The sequence below is a fragment of the Telmatherina bonti genome (assembly GCF_933228915.1).
Source record: "Telmatherina bonti genome assembly, chromosome: 2".
Taxonomy (NCBI): domain Eukaryota; kingdom Metazoa; phylum Chordata; class Actinopteri; order Atheriniformes; family Telmatherinidae; genus Telmatherina; species Telmatherina bonti.
Genome location: NC_136620.1, coordinates 39,381,566 through 39,405,115, shown reverse-complemented (window position 1 = coordinate 39,405,115; position 23,550 = coordinate 39,381,566). Strand labels below are relative to the sequence as shown.

At 39.3% G+C, this 23,550-nt stretch overlaps 2 protein-coding genes across 2 annotated transcripts; one reads left to right on the top strand and one right to left on the bottom strand.

The window, feature by feature from the left end:
- Positions 1 to 8,128: 8,128 nt before the first annotated feature.
- slc23a4 (solute carrier family 23 member 4) lies at positions 8,129 to 15,025 on the top strand (the record flags this gene model as incomplete). Its single annotated transcript, XM_079249424.1, has 12 exons — positions 8,129 to 8,176; positions 8,666 to 8,800; positions 9,099 to 9,256; positions 10,903 to 11,062; positions 12,011 to 12,192; positions 12,503 to 12,620; positions 12,723 to 12,879; positions 12,976 to 13,229; positions 13,799 to 13,963; positions 14,050 to 14,158; positions 14,241 to 14,336; positions 14,787 to 15,025. The coding sequence occupies 12 exons, from the start codon at positions 8,129 to 8,131 to the stop codon at positions 15,023 to 15,025; spliced, it is 1,821 nt and encodes a 606-aa protein (XP_079105550.1).
- A 1,897-nt stretch (positions 15,026 to 16,922) lies between these two features.
- Positions 16,923 to 21,712, bottom strand: LOC306769605 (protein FAM180A-like; the record flags this gene model as incomplete). The annotated part of the gene is made up of 3 exons (XM_079258275.1): positions 16,923 to 17,252; positions 17,355 to 17,452; positions 21,634 to 21,712. The coding sequence occupies 3 exons, from the start codon at positions 21,710 to 21,712 to the stop codon at positions 16,923 to 16,925; spliced, it is 507 nt and encodes a 168-aa protein (XP_079114401.1).
- Positions 21,713 to 23,550: the final 1,838 nt, after the last annotated feature.

The window sequence follows — 23,550 nt, the reverse complement described above, 5'->3', positions numbered from 1 at the left end:
TGTCTAACTCCGGCCGTGCGGACAGCGGTAAAATCTATCACACAAGCCATAAAGGAAGATATGAGCGGGGTGAAAAGTTTAACCGTCCTCTAATCAGCTGTGGTACAGTCACATCAGTTACTGAATTGATATTGAAGGTGGTGTTCGGTTATCTTTCTCAGAATTGGTAATTACTTAAAAATTGTCTTATATAACACGACTCAGGGAAAAGCAGCACAATCTGTTCGCCGTATGTCTCAAGAAAAGAGCTTGAAATGGAGTGAAAGTTGTGGATTCTGCTTGGAGTAGACTACTGTGCACTTCCTTCTCTAGAGAAACACAAACGTAGGAAAACATTAATGTTCTGTGGATTTAATTTACAACTCAAATGTTTCCACACCCCAACACACAGAAATAACTTGACCTGATATTTTCCCTTTGAACTGATTCAACAAGTCTACAAATCACCATGCTGACCTGCAAATAACCTACGTTTACAAGCCCGAATTAAGATAAGGAGAGGTTGTCAGAAAGTCAAACAGGTGAACAGTTCATGGCAGCACTGTATCTTATCTCTGATAAGAAATGTGGTTTCATGAAAAAAAACATTGTGCTGTCCTGCACAATAACACTGCACTGACAGCAGTCTCATCCGAAATGCTCTTCAATATTCATTTTGCAAATTCACCATCATGAGATCCTTTTATTCAAATAAAAGCAGAGAAATGTCGTTTGAATGAACTTAATTGTTAAATGAAAAAGCTTGACATGCAGCTTAAACTTCTCCATATAATGTAACATCTTTTCTATTTTAAATCAGACATTATATTTGGGGGATTATAGTTGGTTTCAGTGTCTCACGCCCGTTAAAATAACTTGTCTGTGGGGATGTGTGAGCAGAACTGGTGCAGGTGAGGGTCTGTAGTACAGCATGGACTGAAGAGGTTCAGGTGAGCAGCATGGCAGCCAGCAAACTGCCTGCAGCAGCGGCTCCTGTCACGGCAGACACAAACATTTTACACGTTAACCTGGGATCTTCCACGTTAACCTCTGCTTATCTGTCTTATATTAGGCTACCTCGTAATAAAGCAGGTGGTGACCGATTGGACGTAAACCATGACTGGTCATCTCGATTTCCTTCAGCGTTTCAGTCTTTCTCCATTTTGCTCTGCGATTCTGAAACCAAATCTAAAGGGACACAAGATGAAATCAGTTTTATATAAAAAAACAAAGCAAGATATTAAAAAAATTTTGCTCCTAAAGAAGAAAATCCTCTTTAAACCTCGCTGGGAGGTTTATAGACAATATTGCTGTTATTAATTATCTCTAAAACTATTTATTAAATTTCTGACTTGTAAAAAATGACCCAAGATGATGTTTGTTCTGAACAATGTGTGTAAAAAAAAACTCAGCTGTAAACAATAACATTTTTATATCTTCAAATGATTATATAATTTTTCATACAACAGAATTAAAGGAAAGCCATCAGTGAAAAATTAATCATTTTTTGTATAATTTTGCCAAATAATGTCATAAATAACTGGGAAGGAAATGTTTTAAACAAGCTGTTTTAATACTAATGATTTAATGATAACTAATTAAAATAAAAAGCCAATCATGTGCAGACAATGGCATCATATAAATCACTGTTTAGGTCACATTTAATGTGCCAAAAATAATCAAATAAAAAGACAACAAGCGTTTTGCAAAAAAAAAAAAAAAAAAAAAAAAAAAAAAAGGAGTTTTTGCTCTTTTTCCAAACATTCTACATTTTTAATATATTTTTAGTCAAATTTAAATTTTGAATGATGAGTATTAGTTATCGATTGGTGTGAATAAAAAGCCATGAAGCCATCAGCATGCGGCCCACCTGTATTCGGCCCTCGGTGAGCTGCAGGCGCGAGGCTAACTCGTCTCTGGTGTTGACATCTGGGTAGTGAGTCTGATGAAACACTGCCTCCAGCTCCTGCACCTGGACGGGTGTGAAAGTGACCCTGGTTTGCCTCTTCTTCCTCTGCACTGTAAATAGATTGTAACTGTCACTGTCATCTCCTTCATAAGAATAAAAAACCTTTACTAGCCTTTTACATGCAATAAATGAAGAACTCACTGTGTGGAGGGGAATTTGGAGACTCTTCATGAAATCTGATTTGTGGATTTTCTTCTGGCAGAGACAACATTTTAATAAGAATACACTCTATTGTATTTTATAATAGGAATACACACTATTGTATTTGATGATAGGATTACACACTATTTGAAATGTAATTTCTTTAAAGTTTTAGTTAAAAACTCACCTGTGAGTGTGTGTTTGTGGGGAACTGGTGTGTTTTCTTTTATCACAGACCAGTTTCGATGCCCGTTGCTTTCTTTTCTGACACATGTTGGCCTTCTGAGAATTTCCTCAATTGAATGAGATATTTTTTTATGTTGCTGAGTTCCCCTTTCTTGATCCTCACAGGGGTCTTTTTCTCTGTCTCCTCTTGTCCACATGTCCAGTAATTTCTCCCCAGCCATGAGCACATTTGTCATCTTGCTGAGTGTCCAGCAGATTGGAAGAAATCTCCAGGAACTTTTTCCTAAAAGGAGAGGAAAAGGTGAAAAACTCTTGTTGCAATCTTTGCTCTATAAGGTGAAGACATATGGGTGTCCTACCTCTGCCGTCAGCCTATGTTTGACCTGTATCACATGGTTGTTGTGGAGGAGGAGCGACTGATAGCGCGGGACTGTCATGTTCTGGGAAAACTCAGCAATCAGACTCCACTGAAGTCTTTTCCACTCACTGCATCAAAATGTTCATTGTAAACATATAATCAGATCCTTCTATTTACCCCATTTATTCATGACTCACAGAGTTTTAAAGAGCTATTTTCTTTTAAATATTTGCTCTGGTTTTGTGTTTCCATTAGACCAGCCTCTCTGGCTTGGTAAACACTTTGATAATATCCAACTATGACCAATAAAGTTCTAGCTTCTCATTCATATCACCTGATTCACTGCATGGCTAAAATTTATCTCCTTTATTAAGGTATGCTGCCCTCTCACACGCCAGGTAATCTCTTCCAGGCAGGTAAAGCAGTTGAGGCAGGGTTTGTCGCCACCTAGTGGCGGCAGACTGTAAGTGCGCCTCTGGAGATGCGCATGCGTGGAAACGTTTTCCTGCATGGTTTGTCACAACTGAGGAAGCAGATTCCAGAGGAGGAGGAGGAGGAGGCCCGATGCAAAATAACTTTTTTATTTTAAATTTGGCAAAAATGGAAATAGTTATTGTGATTTTCTGTATTAATGGGTAAAGTTTCACATTTTAGAGCTTTTCTGGATTAAAAAAAGGAAAATATATTTAGATAATCAGGATGAATGAACTCATCTGCACAAAAAATGAACAAATGGTTTAAAAAACAAAGTTAAATAATTATTTGGAATTTAAAAAAAAACATTTATTCATCAGTAAGGTATTTAATGTATTATCAATAAAAGCAATGAAAAAAAATGTAGACATTGATATGAACTTAATTTTAGTTGATCTGTCAAGACGACTCTGTCTTTGGTGGTCTTCAGTGCAAATTGTTTAGTTATGAGCAGAGATGATGAAAAGCCTACCTGATAGCTACAACCTTCCACAACTGAAGTTTATAATGTTTAATTTTTACAAGGTCGAGTGTAGAAACAAAAGATGAACGTGCACATGCACATTTATCTAAATGCAACCTAAAGCTGCAGTTTGTGTGAAACCGTCCAGGTTACAGGCTGTGGTGGGACTTTTATACAGCTTTCTGTGCAGATCATATTGCACTCCTTGGCCGTCCATCTACAGCAGGATTACTCAGAGTTCATCATTATATACATCATATACCTGCTCCAGAGAGCACACTCTCATCTGGACCATTCAGGCAGCACTCTGAGGGTCATGTTCTTTCATTTCTCAAGTGCTTTTAATACCATTCAGCCTGCTTTGTTTTGTGAGAAGCTCCATAAATTCCAGGTGGATACCTCCACAACCACCTGGATCTATGACTACCTCACAAACTGACCACAGTTTGTGAGACTGAAAGGTTGTGTGTCTGACATGGAGGTCAGCAGCACTGGTGCACCACAAGGAACTGTACTCTGGCCATTCCTCTTCACTCTGTACACCTCAGACTTCCAGTACAACTCTGAGTCCTGTCATCTGCAGAAATACTCTGATGACTCTGCAGTTGTGGGGTGTATCAGGGATGGACAAGAAGCAGAGTACAGAGAACTGGTCAGTCAGTTTGTTAAATGGTGCGGTGACAATCATCTCATATTAAATAGCAGCAAAACAAAAGAGATGATTGTTGAAACAAAGCACTGTTTCCATCCTGGGAGAGGAGGTGGAGGTGGTGGAGGAATACAAGTATCTTGGAGTTCAGCTGGACAACAAACTGGACTTGAAGAGAATCAACAAACTGATCCAGAAAGCTGCTTCTGTGCACTCTCAAAAATAGAGGTACAAGATGAGGACATTTCTGTACCTACAGGTACATTTTAAAGAAATGTTCTCTCAAAAGTGCAATACTGGTCTTTAAGAGACCAGAAGCACACCTTCAGAGTACGAAAAAGGGTTCAAAGTGACATAAAGTACAAATTTGTACCATTTTAACCATAAAGGTACCTGCAGCATTGAAAAATGTTTGTCGTGACAAAAACTATTGTTAGCAGCAGTGCTATTATTTTGATAAAAAAAAGTTGTAAAAAGTTGCCTCAAAAGAAATGTATTGTTAAGAGCGGTTTAGACGCACAACGCTTGCTGTAGCCCACAACATCACGTCGCACGTCACGTTGTTCACTCGTTCTGTGTTTACATTGAAGTGGACATGCTTTGAATGAGAGTAAAGGTGGAGAAAAAAAAAAACTATTGCGGGTGTAATGTTACAAACTAGAGCAGAGTTGAGTGATGACAGTAGTACTACTTAACAGTCATTTACTACACCAGACAATGAAGGTCAGATGCTGCAAACTAAGTGTACGGCTGGTCAGTATTTTGAGTTTTTGAAGATTATTTCTAGATTAAAGATAAGATAATATTGCTAAATGGCATGGACCAGGCCTAATGCTGGGAAAAACATTAAAAAACATAACTTGATAAGGTGAGGTTGAACTTGATAAGGTACAAAAATAGACCAGAACTGAAGGGTACAGAAATGTCTCTCAAAAGAGTACACCCCCAGCGACAAGCATTTGTACCTTTTTAGGTACAAGCTGGTACCTCTATTTTTGAGTGTGTGCTTTGAGTAACTCTGGAGCCGCTGGAGCTGATTGTCCAAAGAAGAATGCTGCACAAGCTGATGAAGATGATGGAGGATTCTTCACACCCTCTCCACAACACAGTGATGAAACAACAAAGTGTGTTCAGTGAGAGGCTTCTTCAGGTCCGATGCAAGACTGAAAGATACAGAAGATCATTCCTGCCAGCAGCCATCAGCCTCCAGAACAAGACCTCCTCAGGTTAATTATTATCTACGACAATATTGAATTTCCCTTTGGGGATTAATAAAGTATTTTTCATTCATTTCTTCATTTCATATCCTGGTATTGAGTAATATTTGCTTTGTTTTGCTGGTTAGTGTTGAACCTGATCAGCTTCTTTTCCTTGAAGACTTTGGCCCTTCAAGGAAAAGAAGCTCAACCTTCATGAAGGATAATCATGCAGGAAGCATGACTTTTAATTCTAAAAGGACACGAGCATGTGTTGCCCATTAACTAATCAATGAGAAATGATTCATCACTAGATGTCTGAAAGAAGGATTTTCATTTAGCACAACAGAACACAACAAGGGAACACAGTAAAACAATATTTCCTATTAAGTTAAAGTGGGTTGTTTCATTAAGATAAAAAGTATCTTTTTATGGAAAATAGGCAGTAAAATACTATGAAACCAAGACTTTTTTTTTTTTTTTTTTTTTTTTTGTAAATGTAATTTTATAACTCAAACTGACATCTAATCCAACTCCCTTTTTCCATCTTTATTAAACATCAGAAATAAATGATTCTGGACGTGATTTCCAGTGCTCACACACTCCCTTCAACCAACTTGATTAGGAAACAGTCTCAGACACACGGTGCGAACGTCACGTAGCTTCTGTGGCTTCATGTGATCATGAGTCCAGATGCAGAGACTGATAATGAAAGAAGTTAGAGTCACAAACGTGTCTTTGCTACGAGATCTGTCGTTCCCTAACAGTGTGTTGGAGGAATCATGAGCCAATCAGCCAATCAATGTAAAATTGAATAAAATGAATATTTAAGTAAAAAGTAACACTAGTTCTGCGTCTCTGCAGGTTTCAGTAAATGTTCTACAACTTGCTTCATAAGCCACCTCACGTGATGGCTCCTTAAAGACCACATCGTCACATGCACACAGAGGAGACCTTATGAAATCTCAGCACCACCACTCTGCAGACCGACTTGCACGTGAACTCAATTCCTTGAACTACTCTGTTTGGTGCCCCCCCCTCCTCTTCTTTTCCCCTCTAAGCTCTCATTCCCTGCATTGCAAATGTTTTTTGTTTTTTTTATAGTATCCTAATTTCCTTTTCTTGTATTTCTGCTGGACTGTTTGCAGTTTGCAGAAAAGCTTGATTCTTTCCTGGATGAGAAACGCATGACGACCAGTTTCATCTTCACACGCAGACCTTCATCTGCTTTTTCATATCCTAAAACATACAAGGATGAAGATGTCTGCAAGTTAGAGTCTGTCGGAGGTGCTGAGACAATAGAGCTTTGTTACTTTGATCACCCCCCCCTCCAAAGTCATATCCAGACACATATTTACAGGATAATGTCTAAATGGATGTCTTACTTACAGTTTCGGAGAGGTTTTGCACCACTTTATGGTGAAAACTTTGCTCAAAATCCTGTTGAAGACAACAAGACAACCCGATACCCGCCTCCTAATGGACACCAGGAAGCAGAAGATTACACTACCATGACTTTAACATGTCACATGGTGAAAAAACAAAAGTTTTTTGTTACATTTTGTTAAAAGAGTTAAGTAATGGCATCATATTCAATTTTCTTTAAAGGAATAAACCTTTTTATAGAGATTAATGTCCCGTCCAGAGAGCAGGACGTCATGTAACTTAACAGAGACTTTTCTTAAAGCTCCACACTCTGGTTTTGCCTTTTCATTCTTTCCGCTGGTCTCTTGCAGATGTCCTAGAACGGGACTTTGGTGGAAGTCTCAACAGATTTCCTGTATTTCTGGGAGAGAATGTGACAGTGTGTCCTGCTGCTCTACAACCTCTTTCTCCACCATGTTAAGTAGATGCGGGTTGCTATCTAACTCCTAATTTAGACTAATAACACAATTTCAACTAATGACATTTGCGGGAAATAAAGCTTTATGGTAAATTAGGAAATGAAATCAACATTTACTGAACTTTTACCAGCCTTGTATCAGTTTCAGCTTTGAGCTGTGTGATAGTTTGCAAACACGTGATTGTCATGGAGGTTTTCAATGAGCATTAAAAAAAATTTGTTGTTGAAATTAGAGGAAAAGGAGAATGGAAAAGGTGATGACTTTTCACCCCACTGATAAAACTCCATGCTTGTGTGAGAGAATCTCTTTATCTTTTATGCTTTATCAGCCTTTTATAATAGTTTTATAACTATGTCAACGGCTGAAAAAACACCCCGAAACCAAACAAACCCTTGACTTTTAACAACTCTGTAATGGAGATGCAGCTTGGTGTGGGAAATAGAAACATTAACGCCTCAGTAAGCCGTTTTCTCCAGATGTTTTTTCATTTTCATTCATCTTGCTTTCACTCCACATTTCTCCTTGAGGCTCTCCTCCCAGCTTGTGAACCACTGGCCTAAATGTTGGTCATTATGAGATTAAAATGGAGCAAAGAGGCTGTTTTTCAGAGAGGATCTCTTGTCTGCCAAACACTGGTTGGTCAGCTGCTGATACTGTTGTAATTCGGTTCACATGAGCAGCTGCTTGGACCTATTTCAGTCAACAAGCGCTGCAGTCCCATGCCTGAAATCTGCTTTTTTCATACCTCCCAGCTCTCTTCCTTCTCTGTCAGATGCTCTGGTCCAGTCTTTTCTGCCTGTACTCCCTCCCAACTTCTGTTTTTTCCTCATTCAGCTCACCTCAAGCCGAGCCTACAGGCGAAAGCTGACATGACTCCAGAGAAAGAAGGAAACGGACTTGAAAACTACGCTTTTGCAGTGAGTTTAACTGAATGTTTTTTTTTTAACTTCTGACTCTAATTAAATGTAATCACCTGACAGAGAATGACTGAAATGTTTGTCCTGTGGATCTGGATGATGAAAGCTGGGGTGTAAAAGAGCACACTGATAACTTTTAGACTGTTAGGGGGTCATTTTTCATTGATGTGCCCTAGGAGAAAGTAAATGTTACATGTTGTAAATATCTGGTACTAGAATGAACAGCAAAGTGGGAGAAACACGAGTTTGCTTGTTTACATTGCTGTGCTTCCCTGCAGAAATGACATTAATGAAAAACAAGCAGCTCAGTGTTTGGTTGCATTTCCCTCCGACATCCACCAAACACAAAGCATTACTTTCTTTATAATCGGCTTTTCTTTCACTCATCATTCTTCTGAAACTCACTGAAACTCCGTGAAAGGTTTTCTTCTTGACATTTATGGGAAGTGATAATATTGTAATGTTCTGATTCTGTGTAATGAATCCCAGCTGGAGGGACGTTTCTGTGATTTACCGGACACCGAAGCGGACTCGGACTCTTCCATTAATGGAGACAGTAACAAACTGGCATATTGTGTGACGGACGTCCCTCCCTGGTACCTCTGCATCCTTCTGGGCACCCAGGTATGTCAGCAACCACATGGAACAGTTGAGTCTTGATATGTTTCCTGATGAGGACCCATATGTTACGTAACAATGCCAACATGATAGTGTCACATGAGAGCTTCGGTTTGACATTTTCTTAACGGTTGCTTAGACTTGATTTTATCTACAAAGGTTCAAACTGTGAAACTTTATTCAGACATAGTCACTTTGTTTACAGACTTTATGAAAATACAAACAAATGTGTGTTTAAGTTGGAACTTCTGTAGATAAAACGGAGATGAAACGAACCTTTATGTTGTCTGTGTTTCCTCCTCAGCACTGTCTGACAGCATTTGGAGGTATCATCGCCATTCCTCTCATCCTGTCACATGGGTTGTGTCTTCAACACGACGGCCTTACGCAGAGCCACCTCATCAGCACCATTTTCTTTGTTTCTGGTATCTGCACTCTGCTGCAGGTGACGTTTGGAATTAGGTAAGAAAAGAAGGAGAAATCTGGTCAATGATGTGATCAAATAAATGTGTAATCATTTTTACTTTATTAATCCCATCTGATCAAGCTTTAGCCCAGATGGGAGGGGTTAAGGGCCCCCAGCGGTTCACCTTTGTTGGCACATCAGGGACTTGAACCCTGGTTCTCTACACCCAAACCCAGCTCTGTGACTAGACCACAACTCCCCCCTTATAAAGATGGAGAAACCCACTTCCAGATGACTTGTGCAGAGTCTGATAATTACCACTGATCTGAGTCAGGTGTGTTGAGGACTGGAGTTGTACTCTAACCCAGTAAACTAGATGTTTGGCCATGTGTTAGGGTGAAATTATCCAAGCTGACCCTTTTTATTAAATAAGTAGGACAGATCAGCATTTAGATTTCCTTCCTAAGCTCTTCTACACTGAGGTTGATGAAAACGAGTGCACAAAGTGAACAATCTTGCTTGTGTCTTCTTGCTTTAGAAAGACTTTTAGGAACATTTGGAGATTTACTCTGCCTAGATACAAAACCTCACAGCCAAAGTATGCAACATAATATATATAATACAAGTTATGAGCAAATGGAAAGCAGAATTTAGTGTTAGTGAATAAATTCAGCAGTGAACTCATCATTCAGCGAGTGCTGACACATGATCAGTTAACAGAATATAAGAGTGTAATGAAATTGGGTCAGAAATACTCATTCAGCACCAGAGCTGTCAAATAAAAGTCCTTTAATGGAGATCAGAAGCGAGAAGTGGGAAAAACAGGCAGGCAAAGATATCCAGGGGGCAAATAACACAGGTGGGAAACATTCAGGTGGGGCAGGTGCTGATTGGAGGAGGAAGTAAAGAAGTCAGAAACGAGGCATTCGTACACAAAGTAAAACAGGAAATAGAAAACTTGAGCTCATGTAGAAACACATAACTCAGGCAGAGCTGGATGTAACAGAGAGGCGAGTTTGTTTTATACAACCTCAAACTCAAAGTGTGTTTTGCAGCTCTGAGCTGTGCCTGCTCTGCTTGCCCGGACAACAGCGTCTCAACTGAATTAGCCGAGGAATTTCCGTCTTATTATGTCCGGAATGTGGTCCTCACTAAATCTACATTCTCCTGGCTTAGCACCGCTGATGCTTTTTTGTCTTCCTCCAAATAGCTGAGAATCAGCTGGGAGGAAAACAATATGTTTAGCAGCGCTCTGTTGCAGACAAACCCAAAGAAAACCTTTCTAATCGTTACTGTTCTTTTTATGATCAACAACCGGTGATGTTTATGTGCTTTTTGTGGAAAAACTAACAAAAAGAAGCAAATAGATACAGTACTTGACACGCTTAGCTGGAGAGTTTGACTTCAGCCTGATGCGTATTGTGATAGTGAAGTGAGCAGCATAATGATGCTCATTAGTAGTTTATTACTCTAACTCATTTAGACTCTAGTCTGTGGGTTTAACAAGAGAGTCTCCATCTTCACATGATCTGAGTTAAACATTTTCTCATATGGAAGAAAAAGACATTGTTGACATAAATGGAGACTGGCTGGAGATCTGGAAAGCTTTTCCTTCCTACTTTATTCCATTAAGGGACACTTTGAAATCATCATACCAAGACTGCAAAGTGTCCTGAAAATGTTCTCCCATCTTTACCCCCAGGCTGCCCATTCTCCAGGGTGGCACCTTCACATTGCTGGCCCCCTCCATGGCAATGCTGTCCATGCCGGAGTGGACGTGTCCTGCTTGGACACTAAATGCCAGCTCAGTAAACACGTCGTCCCCGGAGTTCGTAGAAGTCTGGCAGAGTCGAATGAGAGCAGTAAGTAAACTGTGACCAGTTAACCTTCATGTCATTGTTGATGACTGGAACAAGGTCATGTAAAGCACAAGACTCGTCTGGTTCACGCTTTTCACATCCGTCTTTAACACTCAGACAAACAACGTTTCAGGACTGGAATTAAGCATTTGCATAAATCATGTTTCACATATGAACTTTAACATATAACATTTAAAAAAGAGAATTTAAATGTAAGTATACTTATAAAGGTTCAGGTTAAATCCAGCTATTCTTAGTCTTAAAGAGTAATTTGTTGCTTTAACCTTTAAAGCCTGACCCAAGAAAACATGGGATGAAATTCTAACTCTTTTAAGATGAAGTTTTGGTTTGATTTATTAACAAAATTAAAAAAACAAACAAACAAACAAACAAACAAAAAAAATATTAACAAAATAATTTTAGTATTTTTGTAATTTGTTGATAATTCAAAATGACCACGTCAAATCAAATCAAAGTTTGTTCATGAAGCCCTTTTCATGCAGGCACAAAGTGCTTTGCATATAAAAACATCTGCTGCACATCATCTTAAAGGAAGACCAAAGTAAATATCATAGCAAAGACACAATCACAAACAATAAATAAGAACAAAACAAATAACAAATAAGAAAACAACCCTTCTATTCCCATCCCTCGTTTCTGTCCCCGGACTGAATGTAGATATAAAATAGTTCATAGAAACAAACATCTGGAGCGCTGCCATGTTGTGCACCGTAATGCACAAGGTCTCCACCAGGGGGCAGAAGACAAGCATCAGCTTGTGTTTAACAGGGTTTTAAGCAAAGTTTTTACCATCAAATGAAGCAAAAGGTCTCAGAAACTGCATGTATAATATACAATACATACAGCATTAAATGGTTAAATGTGGTTTATGGTGAAATTAGTAAAACACTGATATCTCTCTGAAATTTCTGCTTGTGCGCTTGTCTTTAGCTGCAGGGCTCCATTATCGTGGGCTCCCTCTTCCAGGTGTTTGTGGGTTTTTCGGGCCTCATCGGCCTTTTCATGCGCTTCATTGGACCTCTCACCATCGCTCCAACTATCGCTCTCATTGGATTGTCTCTGTTCGACTCAGCTGGGAGCAGTGCTGGCAACCACTGGGGCATCTCTTCGATGTAGGTGGAATTCTTCCGCATGGCTTTAAAAGAGTAAAATCTCAATGATCTGTAATTACAAAGATCCTGTTTTTGGCCAGATTGGGTCAAACAAAAGAACAAATTCATGCATTTTAAGACATTTATTTCTGAATCTGGTTTATTTTTCCAGCTCTGAATTCAAGTTTGTAAAAATCATTAATAGCCTCATTTGAGTTTTGAAGTTCAGTGTAAAGTCTTAATCTCCTGGGCTGAAAAGCTGATTACAGTTAAGAACCTGCGTAGTTTCCCTGCTTTCTTTGTGTATTTCTAACAGATTTTTCTCACGCAGGACCACGGCATTGATAATCCTGTTCTCCCAGTACCTCCGTCACATAGCCGTGCCCTTTCCCACATACAAGGACAAAAAGCTTCACGCCTCCCAAGTCTACATTTTCCAGATTCTCCCTGTACGTTGGAAATAAGTTTGTCCTCTCTGAAACATGATGTTGTCTTAAGACGGCAAGAAAAGACAACAAACGTGATGCTTGCCTCCCCGTATGCGTCTGCAGGTCCTGCTGGGAATCACTCTGTCCTGGCTGATCTGTTACGTTTTAACTGCTTACAACGTCCTTCCTGAGGATCCAGAGCGTTATGGTTACCTTGCACGCACCGATCTAAAGGGACAAGTTATAGGCCAAGCTCCCTGGTTCACTTTTCCATACCCAGGTAGGATGTTACAGTACCGCCATGGAGCTTTTTCTTTTCATATTGTTCATAAATCCCATGAAATAACAAAAAATGCTTCATTTTCAACCCAACCAGGACAATGGGGGATGCCAACTGTGAGCCTGGCCGGGGTGGTTGGCATATTGGCTGGTGTGATTTCCTCCATGATAGAATCTGTTGGGGATTACCATGCCTGTGCAAGGTTATCTGGAGCACCACCCCCACCTAAACATGCCATCAACAGGGGCATTGGCATTGAGGGACTAGGTTGTCTGCTGGCTGGTGCCTGGGGGACGGGAAATGGAACCACTTCATACAGCGAGAATGTAGGCGCCCTTGGTATCACAAAGGTAATATGTCCTCCATGTTGGGGCCTAGTATAACACTTTGAAAGCCTGCTGATATGATACTGAATGTTTTGTGTGATGGCCCAGACTTGTAGAAGAAATGGACGTGAATTTGTGCCGCTTGAGTCCTTATTGACCCATAGACGAAGTTCCGGCATATCGGAGTTAGTTAGCGGTTTTGCTGTGGTGGCAGCTGGTGATGGCTCTGCTCTGCACACACATTCTCTTGTTTAACTGGGAAAACATTTCTCTCTATCTCAGTAAATTTAGTCTCAGTAATTTGAGTTTTACTTCCAGTCTGAGTACAGAAGGTCCTGCGGATGTTTTTAAGGTCTAAGAATCCCCACCAATGTAAAACCAACTCAAACTGGGGCTTTTTCACAGAAATGTTCACATACTTCAGGAAGAGTTCCCACATTGGTGATGATGATGTTTGTTTCTATAAACAAATGGGAACATTTATGTTGGGAATTCTTCATGGTCCCTTATAAATAAAATAAATGTTTGTTTTACTTTGCTGCACTTTGAGTGTCAACAAACAGCTTGAAGAGGGTCGTTATTTATGTCTGCAGGTTGGCAGCCGCGTGGTGATTGTGGCCAGTGGAGTGTTGATGGTTAGCATGGGCATACTGGGTAAAGTGGGAGCTGTGTTTACCACTATCCCTTCACCTGTAATAGGAGGAATGTTCATGGTTATGTTTGGTGTCATCTGTGCAGCTGGAGTTTCTAATCTGCAGGTATGTCAACCAAAAGCAACTTTTCCTTTCTCTTTCGGAGAAATACTTTGCTGATGAACAGTTTTTCCTCATGGTCACATGTTCAGTATGCAGATATGAACTCATCCAGAAACATCTTCATCTTTGGATTCTCCATGTTCACTGGTCTGGTCATTCCTAACTGGATACTAAAGAACCCCAAAACGATCGCCACAGGTACATTATTTCCTCATAATCTGCATTTTCACACGTCATGTAATAATTATGTAATAATAACCTGTTAACACGTTACGTCCAGGTGTGGTAGAGGTTGACCAGATGCTGCAGGTACTTCTGACAACCAGTATGTTCGTAGGAGGCTTCTTCGGCTTTATACTGGACAACACAATTCCAGGCATGTTGTTTAAATACTTTATGTCTTAACTAATAATATACTGCAATCTTTTAAGTATTCATGTTGTCATGCTATTTTCTAACGCGGTATATCTGCATGAGATGTGCTTTGCTTTGGTATTTTAGTAATAGAAAACAGCAGTGAAGTCACATTGTGACCTAATAACCCCGACTTAAGGTTACACGACCTGACAGAAAGGCGATGGTCAAGTGATTAGGGCTGCATAGAAGGACACGTATCATGACCATGACCATGGTTAATGGTTTGGTGGTGGTTTAAATGACAATCTGGAAAATAACTTGGTGTGGAAATGTAGCTAAGGGTTGGAAATTCAGCAGATATGCAGGAACAATAGCCTGTAAGTCAGCTGTGGAAAAAAGCCTTGAAATGTGAAGCATTGTGTCAGTATCAGGGTTTATTTACAGTCTTTTGCATATTTGTGTCCAACAGGAACAAAGCAGGAACGAGGCATCGTGGCCTGGAACAAGGCTCATGAGGATGACTCCAGTAACACGCTGGAGAGTGGAGAAGTCTACAACCTTCCATTTGGCATCAGCTCGTCTTTGTCCTCCTTCTCCTGGCTTCGATTCATTCCTTTCTGTCCTCCCGGTATGTCCAGCTCCTTGGAGCCGAAGCAGCCATTGGGAGACCCACCACCCCCACAGATCATTATCGGAGTGGGTCTGTGAGTGGTATCTTCACTCCAGCGTGGATTTTTCCAGAAACATTACCATCAACGGCAGCTCAGTTTGACACATCTCTGAGGCATTGTACTGTAACAACATGGTGCAAAGAAATAAACCATCTGTTTGAGGGACATTCGCAAGAAATAGCTTGCAATGATACAATAATTTCCTTTTTCCATCTTTTGGTGTCGATACACTGATGGGTTGTGGTCGAATAGCCAAAGAAACAAATATATATCGACAAGGTTCCTTGATCCAACCAGAATATATCATTAGATCAGGGAAAAATGACCCAAATTCACTGAGAGAATATAAACATAAATATAAAGCAGTGGAAGCAGCTACCTGATGTGGGTTTGTGTTAATCTGAACACAAACAACCTGAGGAGCATCTAGCTGTTTCATGCAGGCATGGACAGCCTTGTCCATGCTTCAGCCTCCCTCTAGCTGAATTAGAAACTGTTGTTTAACTGGATAAATGACCAAGGCTGACCTCCAAACTGCAGCACACTAACTGAGCAGCATTTAGGCTCTTCAGATCTGCTACTGTAAATAAATGTTTCTTATGTGTTGAATAAAAACATCCTTTTAGGAAAAATTCTGTTATTTCCATTTTTTTCTAGAAAAGACAAGATTCATGAGTTTTTGCCTTAATCAACACTTTTCTGTAAAGCTGATGTCTTCATCTAGCTTCTTAAAGGCTGCTGCAGTAGATAACTGCCATACGGTCATTTTGCTCTGTTGATAAACCACCTAAACACAAGAAAACTATTCGACTGCAACCTTTGTTTCCTTTGGTTTAACCCTTTCATGCATTGGATGCTTAAAGCTGTTTCACATATGACTTTAAACCCCTTCAGTGGACATTAGTGGATCATCCTACACAATGTTGCCACTAAGCATATAAAATATAAATAGTACAGGTTTAAAAAAAACTAACAGTAATAATAAAACGTTTTATGCAAAAAATGATGAATGCATGAAATGGTTAAAGGTGGTTATTGCTTCCTTAAATTCTTCAATCTTATTAGTGTCTCAGTTCAGTCACACAGGTGCTAAAACAGTAAGAAGACATGTGAATGTAAGTAAATCTATATTATTCAGTGACACTTTAACACACGCACAGACTATATATATATCAGAATATTTCGTTTGAATAATCTTTTGATATTTCACTAATTGCTTCATTTTCTTTTGATGTGCAGTTTCTGTGTTTCTGGTGACAATGATTTTTTTTCACAAAAACTTCAATAAAACTTATAATTTGCAACATTTCCTCCTTCTATAAAAGATTTCCTTCTCTTAAAGAACAGTTAATATGAAACTTGTATTAACAGAGAGTGAAAAAAAGAAAGAAAAGCTTAAATCAGAGGTAACAAAGTCCAGATACATCATCCTGTAAAAGTTACAGGATGATAAATTCACAAAACGAAGATACTTTTCTCCGATTCTGCCTGTCCAACCGAAGTAAACGTCTGGATACTCAGTGAGCATGTGTGCACGAGGACATATATAACAGGGGTTTTAAGTGTTGAAACGTCATGGTCTGCGACAGAAAATACCATGATGACACGTGTGACCTTTGTTTCCAACAGCATGGAGGTCCTCACACCTGTGTTGGTGTTATCCATCGTCCAGGCGCTTTGTGTTTGTTTCATGCAGATGATGCATGATTCATGCAGAGATGCATCTCCTCTCCAACACACCTGAATCAAACAGCTGAACTCCGTCTTTCAGCCAAGTAGAGGCCTGCTAACGAGAAATTCATTTGATTCAGGTGTGTTGGAGGAGGGATGCATCTAAAAGCAGCAGGATAGTAGATCTGGAAGACCAGACTTGACCACCCTGAGTGCATACAGGATCCAGAACAAAATCACTGTGCAGCATCACCAATGTTCACTCAGTTTGTTAATGTCAGATCCTTCTTAATGGCTTTGTATAAACCAACAAAAGACTGAGCCCACACTTCTCTTTGCTGTTCAGTGGCAGAATGAACCATCTGTTGGGTGGTGTATACCATAGTTAACAGAGTACGCTCAAAGTTGTCTTGTTGCAGCTGCACGTTATGATGGGAAAGGTTGGTTATTAGCCCCAAAATGTCTGTTAGCTTCCTGGGGATTATCTCCTCACAGATGATGTCCAGACTCCTTGTTTTTGTGAGGGAAGACAGTTCAGGATCTTGAACTGAGAATGCTCCATTGGACTCAAAACGTACACCGTTCATCAGGATCTATTTTGTGTTTAGAAAGAAGAAGAACGAATAAGAAGCCAGCATTTGTCAAGATAATTAGTTTTTTTCATGGAAAGCAAACACAAAAGCATTTTTTTTTACCTCATATAAGAGATGCGCATCGCTGAAGGAGCTGCAGAAGGTTGGATTCACCTCTGCTGTTAATCCTCTTTTTACTCTGCTTGCAGCTGGAAACAGTTCTTTTATAAAAAAGGAGAATAAATATAAAAAGTTAGAGGTGGTTGCAGCTAGAAACAGTTCTTTGATAAAAAAGGAGAATAAATATAAAAAGTTAGAGGTGGTAGGGAAGTAAAAAAGTTCCCTCAACCAAACTTTCCTTTTAAGTTTTTTCCTAACGTGTGTTTGTCTTTGGATTTATTGGTGTGGACCTGAACGACTCCTTGAATCTGTTAAACTGCAAACAGAAATACATTCTGCTTCAAATGCAGGCTGCTGGTTCTGTTTCTTTAGCAGATGCTGGTTCATCATGACAACAGCAAGACATTCTGCACTTAATCTACTATATGCACAGCAAGTCTGTGATCTGTGACCTTCCAGAGCAACTCTGTCTGCAGGCAATAAACCTCAAAGGCAGCAGGAGAATCAAAGGTGGAGAAACACATGGGACATCCAACCTGCTCCAGATGATTTTAACAAGCTTTGCATGGCCTTAGAATGTCAGCCTGACGCCCTTGCATTCCTTAAAGGGACATTGTGTAACACTTTCTGTTGTTTACAGGCCAAGATCAATGTTTGTATTTATATATTTATGTTATCTCTGGTGCATTATAACCTCTGCTTATAACCGAACACATTCTCATAAGAGAATTTCTGATCTGTTTCTACATACGACGAGGAAGCCTGTAAGGATGCGCCATGACACTCTGCTATCATGAAACTACAGCTACCGGTAAGAGAAAAACAGCACCAATGTGGAATAAGAAGCATTTTCCCTGCAAGCCAGCACAGTGATTGAGACGCTGGAGGAGAAGATCAGAGAGAGGTGTCCTACTTCGTCAAGTTGGAGAATCTGTTATTTACATAAAAACAGGAAGCTGAAGCTGCAGCTTTCTACTCCACCAGCTGTACTGACTAAATCAGGCTGAAGGTGACTGTTTTATTTACCGTGACTATGAAAGCTGAAGCCACGTAAACCTACAGTTTCCACTGGAGGAGAACCTGATGTAACCGGACTTATGATGCCACCCAGTTTTTAAAATGTATGAAATTGTGAACATCTTCACCTGAGTTAAGACTCTGAAGTATGTGATGACATGGTTTCATCAGTGTTGTTGAGGCTTTTTGATCCATGACAGCTACTGTTGTTGCAACAGGTGAAGCGATAAAATATATCATTTGTCTGATTGTGATTCTTGATTTTCATCTTACACAATGTTCCTTTTAAGCTCCACTTTTCAAACAAGATAAAGTAAAAACAAAACTGTTTGGCAATGTGCCGTTTTCTGCTGCTTGCATTTGATTTGAGGAAAAGCAGAAAAGTGCTGCTGCCTTGCTTGTGTTTAGAGATGTGACGTTCATGAACGAATCAAATCTTTTGAACAGCTCTCTTAAACGAGTGATGGGAACCCTTCTCTTTTTAAATACAAATGAAACAGGCTGCCTTCACGCAAGTGTCTGCCATCACAGGAGTCTGATGTCCGTCACAAATACTGAGTTTTACCCAAAACTGATGTTGCTGATCTTAACTGAATTGTAAATAAATAAATGTATTAAAAATGAGTCAGTATTTTGAATGGCTCTTTCAAAGAAATGTCTCTTCCAGATCCAGATCCATAAATCACATCTATATTAGTTACAGATTAAATATGCCACCAAAACCATGAAGATCATAAGAAAAATACAGCTTGAACTCCTGGTTTCATTCTGTTCTGCATGATAAAGTTTTCACATGAACTGGTTAAAAGCAATACATATAGAGTTTTTATGCACTTGGACAGGAAGTTTCTCTCCAACAGTGATGGGATAGAAACAAATGGCTGGGAAGAATGAAAACTATGTCATTTGCCTGATTATTACCTACAATAGAATTTAAAAGTTAAAGACTAGATGAGAGGATTATGGAGATATTTAAGCAAAGCTAGACTTATTCAGCAGGCAGATCTGAGTAAATGAATGATTGAAGATGATGATATTTTAACAACCCTCTGTAGGATCAACTCATTCCCTCAATTCAGTCTTAATGTTTAGTTAATGATCCCCATTAATCTATGCACATCAGAGCAAAGACATGTCGGCACTATTTAACCTCTTTTTTTCTTTACTAATTAAATAGAATTGCTTAAATATTGTCCACATGAACAAAGACTTATTTTTATTTAGTCTCTCTTTCTACTTCAGATTCTTATGTGATCTTAAAGTCTCCAGCGATAGTTCATGGTTTTTAGCTGCTCTGGTGTTCTCTGTTGTCATCTGAACCATACTCTTATACTGAGCCGTGTGCCAACTCATCTTATCTTTAACTATCTTATTCACTAGTCTTTTATCCGCTGCAATGTCAGAGAGGAGCTTCAGACATGTTATTGACCAGTAAATGGATGAAATGACCCTCTTTGTGTTTGACTGCTGGGTCCCGTCCATTAACATTTAGATGATTGGCCCCCCTATTTGTTTTTCAGTTTATTTTCTCAGTTACGCCATGCCGTGGTGTGCTTAATCCTTCGCAATTTATTCGTTTTGACACTCAGTTGTGTAGCCGTACCTATGAGCGTTTGTTTGATTGTTCCCAGTGGTTCTCAACTGTTAATTCGATTTTCCTCCTTTATTGCACCTTTCCACCACTCTGACAGCTAGCCAACATGTCGCTCTAACAGTTAGGGAACATGTCGCTCTAACAGGTGGCTAACATGTCGCTCTGACAGCCAGCTAACATGTTGCTCTAACAGCTAGCTAACATGTCGCTCTAACATGTGGCTAACATGTCTCTCTAACAGCTAGCCAACATGTCGCTGTAAAAGCTAGCTAACATGTTGCTATAAAGGCTATTAAACATGTCTCTCTAACAGCTCGCTAACATGTCACTCTAAAGGCTAGCAAACATGTCGCTCTAACAGCTAGCTAACATGTTGCTCAAACATGTGGCTAACATGTCGCTCTAACTGCTAGCTAACATGTCGCTCTAAGGGCTAGCTAACATGTCGCTCTAACAGCTATCTAACACGTTGCTCAAACATGTGGCTAACATGTCGCTCTAACAGCTAGCTAACATGTAGCTCTAACAGCTGCTGACATGTCGCTCTAAAGGCTAGCTAACATGTCGCTCTAACAGCTAGCTAACATGTCGCTCTAAAGGCTAGCAAACATGTCGCTTTAACAGCTCGCTGACATGTCGCTCTGACAGCTAGCTGACATGTCGCTCTAACAGCTCGCGAACACGTCTCCTTGATACCCTGATGTTGTTTTCCATTCCCATTGCTGCTTTTTGTGTGGTTCATCTTGCAGTAAAGCGTTTAGGGCAGAGGTGTCTAAAGTTGGTCCTCAAGGGTCGCTGTCCTGCAAGGTTTTCAGTGTATCCCTGCTCCAACACACCGGGTTTCCATAAAATGGATCAAACATTCAATAAAGTTATGCACAAGTGAGCTTGAGTCAGGTGGAACAGGGATACCTTGAAAATATGCTGGACTGTTGCTCATAAGGATTGGAGCTGGGCACCTCTAGTTTAGGGGAAACAGCTGCTCTGGTGTCAGCAAACTGGTCTCTGATTAACCCAGTAGCAGTGTGTAGTGGAGCATTTACATCTTCCAGCAAACTGTCAGAAGGTGAAATGTCTCTTATCTCAGGTTCAGGTCAGGGACCCCTTGTGTTGAGGTTATCAGGGCTTTGTAATGAGGCTTGGATCCCACTTTTAGATGGTGGGGGTGATGATACCCCCTGGCATGTTGGGCCTCATATATGCAGTAAACCTTTATGCGCTTGGCAGATGCAGTTGGCAATAAGAAGTTATTATGTGGAAAAAAAAAAAAAAAAAAAAGTAAAAAAAGCAACAGTGTAAACTGCACACAGATCTCATGTGCTTACCAGCTGACCTCTCAAAAAGGAATGTTACATGGATGATTCCAGAGTTTCATAAAGATAAATTGCTCTTTGCATTTTGAAGTTAGATTTCCTGTCAGTGAAGAAGGGTCCACAACCAAAACCAGACGTATTAAGTTGCACACCATGAAAAATACTTGGAGAATGATTAAAAATACTTAATTTTGATAATAAGGTCTAAATGTGTTGCAGCAATGACATTTCTTTTAACCAAAAGAGGATAAAACTACAAAAAGCTGATATTGTAGTCAAGCTAAGCAGCGGAGTACAAAATGTTATGATTTGAGAAAACTTCTAATTTGCATTCTGGAGATAAAACTGCATGATTTACCTTTAGCCTGGTACTGTGTTACTCCTGTCTTGATGCAGCAGTAAAAAAGTCCAATGAACACCATCCTCCAAGAAAACATGGTGTCCAAGTCACTTAAAGATGCTGCTTGTGTAGCTTATCTACTACAATGCGTTAGTGCTCTGTGCTGTGTATCTGCAGCCTCTTCATCACTCAGACTGCCTCCTGACTGCATCTGATTTCTCATTTCTTTCTCCTCCCGCTTCTCCAGCAGCAGTTTAAGGCTTTCATCTGGTTGTCATCAGGTTCAAACTTTTTCCAGCAGTCTTAAGCACTCACCCTTTGCAGGTACAGAATATTCCAACAGCATCAGTCTCTTTAACACCTACTACCTTCATCATGTGAAGAAGCGGTTTATTTGCAGAGTCTTCTCTTTGTATCATCTCTAATGTTCTGCTTCACTTTCACTTGTTCCTTTTATTTCACTGCAATTTATTATGACAGAACATCAGAAAGTTTACAGTTCACATGATGATTATTTCTGGTTTCCATGCGAACAGTTTTGCGAACAGTCTGATGTGTTGTTGCTGGACTTAAACTCTCATAAAATAATTAACCCTTTCATGCATGAATGAATAAAAAAACAATGCAACATTTTTTAAAAACAGCATTTTACCTCCATAGACACTTATGCAATAATACTTTTATTAGTGATATTTAGAATTTATCATGATTTATTTTAATGTATTTTATAAAATACTCAAAATAATATATAATCATAGTTATATTATATGAAATATAGCTGTATCATTTTATTTTCCTATTTATCACAATGACAAACTTGCACAATTACATTATGTTCAATTATATCATATAATTTACTCTCCAGTGAGTGGAAACGTATTGGATGACTCACTAACATCCACTGAAGTGGTTTATTTACAAAAATACCATCCTCATTCATAAGCATGCTAGAAAAAATCTTTTAAATAGGTGTCCACTATATAGCCACTATGCATGAATATGATTCATCTTAGTATCTTTCTCCTGAAATTGTTGTGTGATCATTATTAGGCAGAGGGCTAAATTTTAAACAAATATATAAAGTATAATATATATATATATATATATATATATATATATATATATATATATATATATATATATATATATATAATGTATATAATTATTCATCATTATTAATTTCTTTATTTTCTTATTGTATATAGTTTTTATTCCATCAGACATGAAATGGATGAACTAATATTTCTGCCATAACTGTAAATATGTACATAAGACGAGTCTCTGAACATGAGCAACCACATGCGGTCGTTCCAGGTTGACACGGAGCTGTCATGAGTTTGTGTCTATCAGAAGGACAAATGTGGAGAGTTTTGCACCTAGTAAATATGAATCTTTAGGGATTATTGCTACTTAGATATTGCATGTACTCTAATTGAAAGCATCTGCAGAAACCACAAAGAAATACTTCACTGTCTGGCACAGTTCACCTCCTGCAGAAGCCTGAGGGAAACGCACCAGAGCTAAAACCATATAAAATAGCTTTTATTTGTTTTAGCGCTATTTCAGTGTGAATTCGCTCCATATGGGGCTCAGGGTGATGCCAGTGAGAGTGCAGATAGAGGTAAGTTTCCTCAGACGAGCTGCAGAAACAGAGATTTGCTGCTGTAACAACCTGCGGACGAGCTGAAGCTGGCAAGATGGCCGGCGTCTCTGTTAAACCACCAAAACGTACGGCTCAGGAACTTAAACAAATGTTTTTAATAAGTTAATTAAAACAAAAATGTTATTCTGGGCCTGTCTTTGCCCAACATAATTTCCTTTCTGAAAGTGATTCAGGCAGCAGGACTGGATCAAGGTGTTAATTTAGTCTTAATGAAAACTGAAGTCATACTTTAATTCCTTTCTGTCACGTTGCAAACTGGAACACTTTAAGAA